Source organism: Capsicum annuum, chromosome 12 (assembly GCF_002878395.1).
Source record: "Capsicum annuum cultivar UCD-10X-F1 chromosome 12, UCD10Xv1.1, whole genome shotgun sequence".
In the NCBI taxonomy this organism is placed as follows: Eukaryota; Viridiplantae; Streptophyta; class Magnoliopsida; order Solanales; family Solanaceae; genus Capsicum; species Capsicum annuum.
In genome coordinates, this window is record NC_061122.1 from 227,149,404 (window position 1) to 227,159,307 (window position 9,904).

A 9,904-nucleotide genomic window follows, 5' to 3' on the forward strand; every position below is an offset into this window, starting at 1 on the left:
TTTGCCACCTCACCATGCCATCTCAACACCTCACCCCTCATTTTCCACTAGATACATGCAAAGGGCACATGCCACACTCATCTTTTCACACGCCACAAACTTATTCCCACAAGCCACCAATAATATTGATCCACCTAGGATAGTATAAAAAAGGAAAAAAAACAAGAAAACAAAAGTGGAAGGGGCCACTGAAAAGTTTTTTTTTTTAATGTTTTTATTCCATATTCAGAAAACACACAGAAGGGGGATCATTCTTGGTCATCATCTTCATCTTTTCTTCTTAAAAATGGAGGATAATTTTTCATCAAGGGAGCGCATTGTCACTCCCTACACAGACCCCTCACAATTCTACCCCATCTTCACAAAATACACCATACCCATACATCACACAAAGAAACACCCATATCGTCGCACACGAAATACAAAAAAAAGTGTCGATTTCACCGAAATATGTGAATATCCAATCGACGATGACAAAGGGATAGGGAGAGTAGAGGAAGGAGCACGATTTTCACGGAGGGTCACTGTTCCGGTGACGTTCAGCTAGAGCTAAGCTTTTTCTAGTGAATCTTTCATTAGAATCGGTCATTGTTTCGATCGGATTTAGGTACCGTGGGTTCGAATTCCGTCCTAGTCCCGGGATACCATAAATCTCTTAGTTTCCTTGGGTGTTCAGTTGAAATCTCATTGGAAAAGGGTAATTTTGTCGGAATTCGATCCATCTAAACTCACCTGAGCTATAATCTAGACGGGTTTTCTGTTTTGTTCTTTTGTATTTTTGAGCTTTGGGCGAAATCTGCTTGGATTGCGGAGTATTGAGGTCGGATTGAGTTCGTATTGAGGTTTTGTTCGAGTTTTCCGGGCGCGAACTCTCTTTAATTGAATAACACAGTTTGAAAGCCTCAATTCCTGGTCCAATTCTTCATCTCTTCTCTTTATATTGATGACGTGATTTGGTGATTTTGTGTTGGGTAATTACGATTTGTTTGATTTTTTTGATGTTATGATTATGTGTTTGACAATGTGATTTAGGTGATATAAGGAGCTAATTTGAGTAATTTTGATGGTGTGATTGATAAAAATGAAGTTGGGGGCGGGAATCAAAAATTGATAAGAGTGAATATTATGGTATTTTGATTCATTGTTGATATTGAACGTGATATGTCGTCGAGCGGGTAGGCAAGCACTAGGCTCGGGTAGGTAAAATTTAGAATTGGTGGATTGTTGGAATATTTGAAATATTTGTTGAAGGTTTTGTTTACCGTATTTGAAAAGTGAATTCATTTGGCCGGGGAATGCCCCGAGGTTTCATGTATTTATTCACTGGGGAATGCCCCGACGTATTATGTCTTCGAAGGAGGTTTGTGATCAAGGCTCGAGGCATTGGGTGATGCATTGGTGCTAAGTCTAGGACCAGCTTAGAATAGGATTTATATTTTTTGCATTTTTCTATTTTGGACTGTATAATTGGACTGGACACTAAATTTTGGATTGTTTTGTTTTGTTTGCTTGCTTGATTGTTTTGCGTGCTTTGTGTGGTTTATACATTTGTAGTGTCAAATTAGCCGATACGCCCTACCAAGCAACCGTGGTCAAACCACGGGATCGAGGGGTGCCTAACACCTTCCCCTCGGTCAACAGAATTCCTTAACAGGAATCTCTGCTCGTGGATCAGTTTAAAAGAATCAGAATCGTTTTGCAAAGGGATTTCCAAAGGTGACTTGGCACACCAGATTTATGCCAAGTGGCGACTCTGAATAAAAAAATATAAATAATTCTTTTTCGAAATAAAATTTTCATCTTTTTGTCACTTAATAGTAAAACCCTTTCAAAACCATAAAATATAATTTTTGAGAAAAAAAAGGGGCGTGACAATAGGAATGTTTTGTCTTGTTATCTGTACTAGTAGTCGTAGTGTTGTCACACTTATAGTTTTGTTCTTGAAGTTTTGGTGATGCTTAGCTTGTTGTTTCGGATAGATTGATTATAGTATTATTTTGTGATAGTCTTGTTTCTATTACTATCTATTATTTTATTACCACCTATTGCTTATAGTCTTGAGCCGGAGGTCTATCGGAAATAATCTCTCTGCCTCACTTCTAATATAGAGGTACGGACAGGGTACACTCTACCCTTTCTTATAAACCGCACTATATAGGCATACAATGATTATCAAAGTCTCGAATGTTTCTTGTGTTTCACATTTTTGTAATGACAGAATTATGAGTCTTCCAGTGTTAGGTTTTAGCACTGTAACAGCTTGTATGATAAATATATAATACATTGAAGTACTTTGCTACTCTTATCTTCACGTCACTTTTATTATAGTAATATATAATATGAGTATTGTTTATGCAAAAAAAGGTATAAAGAATTATCAAAATAATAGAAAAAAAAAATCAATGAAACCTATACGATAAGGGGCGATGAATATTTACTATTTTATAGATTGACATAACCTATAATTAAACTTGTCTTTTAACTTAATCTTAGTTGACATCTACGTCCTCTAACTTAGGATGTGCACAAGTAGACACTTAAACTATCTTAAAATTGAACAAGTACACACAAACGTTCTACGTGTCAATTCATGTGAGACGTCACTTAGGACGAGTGTGTCTATCAATTCAACTTTATACGAGGTTAAATGTCTATTTATGCACATCAAAAATTGAAAAACATATACATTAGATGAGACCAAATTAAATGACACATTTATTTATTATACCTAGTAGATTTAAGTGTAAATTTTGGCTTGAAAAACTCATAGATGAGTGAGAACAAATGAATATTTTTGTTAGATAATGTCCTCATTATCCATCTTTCTTGGAGAATTTAAATTGTATAATAAAAATTGTGGATAGATCTTAAGTCATCTATCATAGACTCATGTCAGAATTAGATTTTATGTCACAATCATGTCATTCTTGCATCTGGGTTAAATAATTACTCAAGTTATATGTCTTATTTAGTCACTTAATTTTTAAATTTAGTTTATAAAGTTCTCATCCTTCTATATTAAATTAAATAAGTACATATGTGATACTATACAAATCACATGACATTTAAAAATGATAAAAAGGGGTCAATTTTTTTTTATTTTTTTTTCGAAATATGGAGAATTCATAATATTTGTCTTTCTTTATTAGCTCTACTTAATCATACTCCTATGATTGTATGGTGTGAGATATAAAAAATGAACATTTTCGAAATAAAATGAAAGATAATTTACCTCATGTTTGGTTGGAGGTATTCGTTAGTACCAAGATTATTTATCCACCATTTACATCATAATAATCAGATAAGTTATTTCATATATATATGATGGGATAACTAATCTCAAATAATTTCAAATTAACTAATCCCCAAACAACTCATTTCCAACTAAACGACCCTATAATTATAACTTAATTAGACAAATATGTTTTTGCTTCACACCGAACCTAACGAAACTTAATTAGAAGATAACTATATCATTCTTTAATTACTTTTATATTAACATGCATCTAGTAATACTTCCATATCAATTTTATGTGATATTATTTGAGTTGTTATAAAAAAAAAATAGAGTAAAGGAAATTTTAACCTCAAATTATTTCTATTATGAAAAAAATATCTTTTTTCCGATAGATGCTTTGAAAAAAGCGTTACATAAAATGAGACAAGAAAATATTCATACCCTTGGTAGGATTAAAATTTTAAGTATAAAGTCACCTTTATTAGAAACGATTCTTCACTTAATACATGATATTTTTATGTAAATTCAAATTTAATCAATAATAATAATATGTTTAGTGTATCCTACTGAAGTTGATAGGAGAAAAATAAAACATACGTAATCATACCTCTATTTCAAAAATATGATAGAAAAATTATTCTCAATAGACGCTCGATCTAAATTTAGATTTAATTAAATTTTAATATAAATATCCGCTATAAAAAAAAACAATAGCATGTACACTTCTCATGACTTTTCAAAAGCTTCAAAAGCCAACTTTACAGAGTGTACAAATTAGTCACGAACTCACTTAAATGTGGGACCTACCTTTAAAATTGTCATAATCTACGTCACGAGCATATGGGTCCCACATTCTATTATGAAGTCCACGTTCTTTCGATACGCTCTCCGTCTCAATTTATGTGATACATTTTAAATTTTAAGAATAATAGTAATTTAATTCCAACCATAGATAATCTTTAAATTTCTAAAATTAAATTTACATATTTAAAAATTACATAAAAAGCACATACAATTAAAATTCTATTTCGAGAAAGAAGCGAGATTATTACGAAAGATACTCAACTTTAGTGTTGTAAAAGGAAAATAAACATAAAAACTACATAAAAAATAATGTAAAATCTAAAGCTCTGTTTGGTCATGAAAATTATAATTTTTCGAAATTGAAGTTAGAGTTAGAGCTGAAGTTAGAGTTCTGTTTAATCGTGAATATAAATTTGAGCTATTTTTTTAAAATTTGTGATAGAAATAGGAGTGAAAAAAGTGAAAATAACTTTTACTTATTTTCACTTTTTCAAATATAATTTCAAATTATATTTAAAAATTTTATGACGAAACACATATTGTTTTCACTTTTTTTATTATAGAGAAATGATTTTTCAAAAAAAAAATGTAAATAACTTTCATGACCAAACGACTATTAAATAAAATACTTATTTAAATCTCGAAATTCAAAACTTTATACATAAACACTTCACTAGAAGCCAAACATGTCCTTAATAGGAAGCCCCACTAAACACCCAACATAACTTCAATCCAAACACGGCTCTTCTTCTACGTGGGGCCCACCATCTCTTTTAACACCCATAATGACAACTCATCTATTTTCATATTAAACGACACTTTCTTATTTTTTTCAACATTATATTAATGTCAAAATTTGTTTGGCTAAAACATATGCCATGTGTCAATCTTTTATTCGTCATCTTCCAGATATCTCTCCCACTTGAGATAATTTCGTTTTTAATGCTTTACTAAAGGTATTGAATTCGAGTTATAGAAAATGAAAAAGATTATTTATGAAGCGTTTCTTTTAGAAACAGATCTTAGTATAATGTAAAAAATTTAAATTTAATCGAACGTCGATATGAATAGTAACATTGAATGTGAAGTTAAAAGAATTATGTTACTCCTTCCGTTTCAGAATAAGTGAATTATTGGGGTATTTATTGGTGTTTCAAAATAAGTGAATTAATAATTTTTTTTTCAAATTTACCTTTATGATTCGACAACCAATTAACTTTTGAAAAAATATTACAAGTCAGCTTTTTTCTTTTTTGAGGGTAAAAATGGAAAGTTATATAAAATTTATATCTTTAATGTTTTTTTCTTAATTTTTATATCAAAATTTAATAATTCATTTATTATGAAATGGAGGAAATAATAAAGAAGAGAAAATGATCCTTTATATTTGATGATAAGTTCAAGATAATCTCTTAAGTATACTTCGATCAAATATTTTTAGTCTCTATCAAATATTTGTTGAATGCCATCCATTAAATTGGAATGACCCCTCTACACCTCAGTACTGAAGTATCTGTGTCCCTCTTTATTATGTATCTAAATCATCACAATTTTAAGTTTCGCATCTTATTCTTCGATCTATTGAAGTTACTCTCATCTTTTTTCGAATAATCTCATTTCTAATTTTATCCCTCCTTGTAAGTCCACACATTCATTACAACATCTTTATCTCCGACATCTTCAATTTTTGGATATGAGAGATCTTAATTGGTTAACACTTCGCTCCATATAATCTATTACAGGTTTGAACCATAGAAATAAACTACTATTACAAAAATGTAAGATAAATATACGTATAATAAATTCTTATGATTTAATTCTTCTTCATATTCAATCGTAATAAAAATTTTAATATATCGAACTGCTCTTTTCAACATGTTCAATGGGCATTTAAAATACGGAAAAGATACAAATATACCTCTGAACTTTAATAAATGATATAGATATATCCTTCGTTATACTTTAGGTACGAATATACCCTTGCCGTTAATGAAAAGGCACATAGATATTCCTGAATTTTAATAAATGGTACAGATATATCATCCGTCAATGAAAATGTACATATATACCCTTGAACTTTGATAAATGGTACAAATATACCTCTATCATATTTTAAGTACAAATATACATTTGCCGTTAATGAAAAGGTACATAATAACCTAAACCCGAATCGGTCTAATAGAACCTTTGATATGCATCTCTATTCACGCATTTTCATTCTCTCTTTCTTTTTTTATTAGACCGAATCGAGTTTGAATTATTATTTGGATTGTGTTATGGGTTAAATTGGAATTATTTTGGGGTGGAGTTGGGATAAATTAAATTTAAAAAAGGTCAAATGAATAAGATTGTGACACGTGTTCTGCCATTAGTGAGAAGACTATAAATATATCTTTTCATTAACGATAAGTGTATATTTGTATTTAAAGTAAGACGAAATATATATTTGTACCATTTATCAAAATTCAGGGATATATTTGTATCTAAAGTATATTGGAGGATATATCTGTATTATTTATCAAATTTCAGGAAAATATATATACCTTTTTACTAACGATAAGAGTATATTTATACCTAAAATATACGGATGATATATCTGTATCATTATCGAAGTTAAGGTATATTCCAACCTTTTCCATTTCCATTTAAGATATCGTTTTAAAGCTTCCTTCAAACACAGGGACCATCTTTGTCATTTTCTCAAACAAAGAAACTTGACTTACTATTACTTTCCTTATATATATTACTCACTCTTACATCTTAAAAAAAAATTATAATTTCCTAAAAACTATTACTTTCCTTTCTAAAAACTTTTGCTTCTCTCATTTACAGAAAAAACATTAAGTTAAAGAGAAGCAAAAAAAAATAAGCAAAAACAAAAAAATGGGATTAGATACATGGAGTTTAACGGCGAAGTTATGCGACTCATGCAAAACGACGTCGGCTACAGTATTCTGCCGTGCCGATTCTGCGTTTCTCTGTTTACTTTGCGATTCCAAAATCCACGCGGCTAATAAGCTCGCGTCGAGACACGCGCGCGTTTGGGTTTGCGAAGTGTGTGAACAAGCTCCGGCGAGTGTCACGTGCAAGGCGGACGCCGCCGCACTCTGTGTCACGTGCGATAATGATATTCATTCTGCTAATCCTTTAGCTCGTCGGCATGAACGGGTTCCGGTGGTGCCGTTTTACGACTCTAATGTTGAAGTGAAATCTCACGGCGGCACCGACGGTGACGATGATGAGGTAATTATGATGAAAATATATACACACGTGCATCGAAACCAGCATATGATGTACAAAATAAATAGCTGCCCCTTAGTCATATCATTATTTCTACAACTTTGTTTTTTGGTGTTTTGGTTATATTTGTTGTTTCGTTGTAGTATCATTTTGTGCTAACTGAGGGTCTATCGAAATCAGCCTCTCTATTTCACCGGTTTGCATACACTCTACTCTACCCAGATCCGACTATGTGGGAATACACTAGATATGTTGTTGTTGTATCATTTTGTGGTAGTAGTTTTGGAAACCGATTTTGGTAGAAATACTAGTAATAGTGCGTATAATGGGGCGTTCACTGAATCTGTGCATAACGAGAGCTTTAGTGCACGAGTCTAGTTTTCGGAGGCGTTTGGTCTATGTTTCATTATGAAGTAGAAAAATGTAGTTTTTGTTTTCAAGGTGCAAAATGGTATTTGAAAATCTAAGTTGTTTTTAGGATGAAATAAATTAAATTTGTTTTTAAACTTTTACGAGTAATTTTGTTGTTTTTAGAAATTTTGAAAAATGTGAATAAAGTGGAATTATTTGAAAATTTATGGCTAAACGTATTCCAAATGCCTCTATGGTTAGAAAATAAAAAATATATACAAAACAAATAGATCTTGTGATATTTGCTGTTTCGAGTAGATTGGTTGTAGTATTATTTTGTGGTAATTTTATTTCAGTTATGTTTCTTATATAGTGTTTTTATCTTGAGCTCGGATCTATCGAAACAGTTTTTGTACCTCGCTTATGGTTGTTATTGTTATTTGAGATCTGATACTTGATATAATTCATGATAGAAGAACCTTTTTCCGGATACATGTGATCAACCAGAGGAAGAAGCAGAAGCAGCATCATGGATACTTCAAAATCCAAAAGAAGTAACAGATGATCAGCACCAGTATAAATCATCTTGTGTTGGTGATTTTTCGTTTAACGATATGGATTCTTATTTGGATATGGATATCATGTCGATAGAGCAGAAGCCGCAGATTCATCATCACCACCCAGAACATCAGCACCATGGAAATTACAGCAGCACTGACGGAGTTGTGCCTGAGGCAACTACTTATTTGCCAGGTCCAGTTGTTGATGGATTTCCTTCATATGAAATGGATTTTGCTGGATCTAAGCCTTATTTGTACAATTTCAACTCCCAATCCATTAGCCAGAGTGTATGTTCTCTTTCACTGCTTTTCATTTTGTTCTACCTTATCAGTATAATAATTCACTTGATGCAGTTACCATATTTAGTTTTACTTGTCACCTAATCTTTGAAGCTAAATTAAATTCGATTCGATGGTCAAAACTATAAAAAAATATCATAAATTGTATATTTTTTATCCATATTAATATGGTAAAATATTTGTGCCAACTCTCGAGAACTGTTCTCGAAATGTCACAAAGTAGAAGAGAATGGAGAGGAAGTATTATTAATAAATCTAAGAATTAAGGGTAAAAACATACCTTAAAAGTATTTGAAATTTTAAAGTTTCGTATCTGAACTATCAAGTTTCGAGCTGAACTAACCAAATTATTCATCAAAACTTACTTTAACAGTTAATTATTCACTTTTTCTGCTTGAAAGGTCACACATGATGATTGATGTGTGTTCTGATAAATACTTAATGATAATTTTGGTAAAGAAACCGACACGATTGATAGTTCAGATATAAAATTCGTAAAGCCAACATAGTTTAAATGTATTTTTTATGTTCACTCTAAATCTAAACTAATTTTGTGTGCTAATTTTGTCTTTGTATAATCTACAGGTTTCCTCATCATCCATGGACGTTGGAGTTGTGCCAGACCATAGTATAATGACGGATGAATCGAACACCTTTATGATCACCTCATCAGCCTTGGGTGCCGTCGGAGATACCGCACCGAATCCATTATCTGGTGTAGACAGAGAAGCGAGAGTAATGAGGTACAGAGAGAAAAGGAAGAATAGAAAGTTCGAAAAGACTATTCGATATGCTTCTAGAAAGGCTTATGCTGAAACTCGACCCAGAATTAAAGGGAGATTCGCTAAACGTACTGAAATCGAAATTGATTCCCTTATTGCCGTTGATGCTTCTTCATACGGCGTCGTTCCGTCTTTTTAAATTTTATGTATATTAGCAAAAAAGAAAAAAAAAAATTGAATTTTGTTTTTATTTATTTTTTATGTTGTTGTTGAGGAGGATGGTAACTATGTGCATATATCTAATTTTGTTTCCCTTTTTGTGTAATTCAATAGCTATTTTTCTTGAAAATCTTAGCTTAAATTGCTATTAAAATTCGTCTTTCATCTTATTTAATGATAAATTGGTGAGGAATAGCGAAAAAATTTCGTTAGTTATAAGCAATTTAATGATAAATTGGTGTATAGAAAGTTTGAAAAGACTATTCGATATGCTTAGAAAGGCTTATGTTGAATCTCGAACCATATCTCAAATCGCTACCTAAAGAACGAAGATTTGCTATGGACAAATTTTACAGTTAAATATCAAAACTTGCTTTTAATCTCATTCGCTTTTTAATTAGCTACTAGGAATTAGAAATTTAGCTACATATAGTTGTAAAATTTATATTGAATTTGTTTATACTTGGTAG

At 31.4% G+C, this 9,904-nt stretch overlaps 1 protein-coding gene across 2 annotated transcripts; it reads left to right on the forward strand.

The window, feature by feature from the left end:
* The first annotated feature begins 6,724 nt into the window (after positions 1-6,724).
* LOC107851436 (zinc finger protein CONSTANS-LIKE 4) lies at positions 6,725-9,564 on the forward strand. Of its 2 annotated transcripts, none has more exons than XM_016696445.2 (3): positions 6,725-7,285; positions 8,110-8,481; positions 9,079-9,564. In XM_016696445.2, exons 1-3 carry the CDS (start codon positions 6,926-6,928, stop codon positions 9,412-9,414), a joined length of 1,068 nt encoding a protein of 355 aa, XP_016551931.1. In that variant the 5' UTR covers positions 6,725-6,925; the 3' UTR covers positions 9,415-9,564. The 2 variants fall into 2 exon arrangements, with proteins under 2 accessions (XP_016551931.1, XP_016551930.1); XM_016696444.2 differs by having other exon boundaries at positions 6,726-7,285; positions 8,107-8,481.
* Positions 9,565-9,904: the final 340 nt, after the last annotated feature.

Coding starts and splice junctions, on each gene's coding strand:
- LOC107851436 (XM_016696444.2), top strand. CDS start 6,926: ATGGGATTAGATACATGGAGTTTAACGGCGAAGTTATGCGACTCATGC. Junction 7,286..8,106: donor CCGACGGTGACGATGATGAG/GTAATTATGATG, acceptor AATTCATGATAG/AAGAACCTTTTTCCGGATAC. Junction 8,482..9,078: donor CCCAATCCATTAGCCAGAGT/GTATGTTCTCTT, acceptor TATAATCTACAG/GTTTCCTCATCATCCATGGA.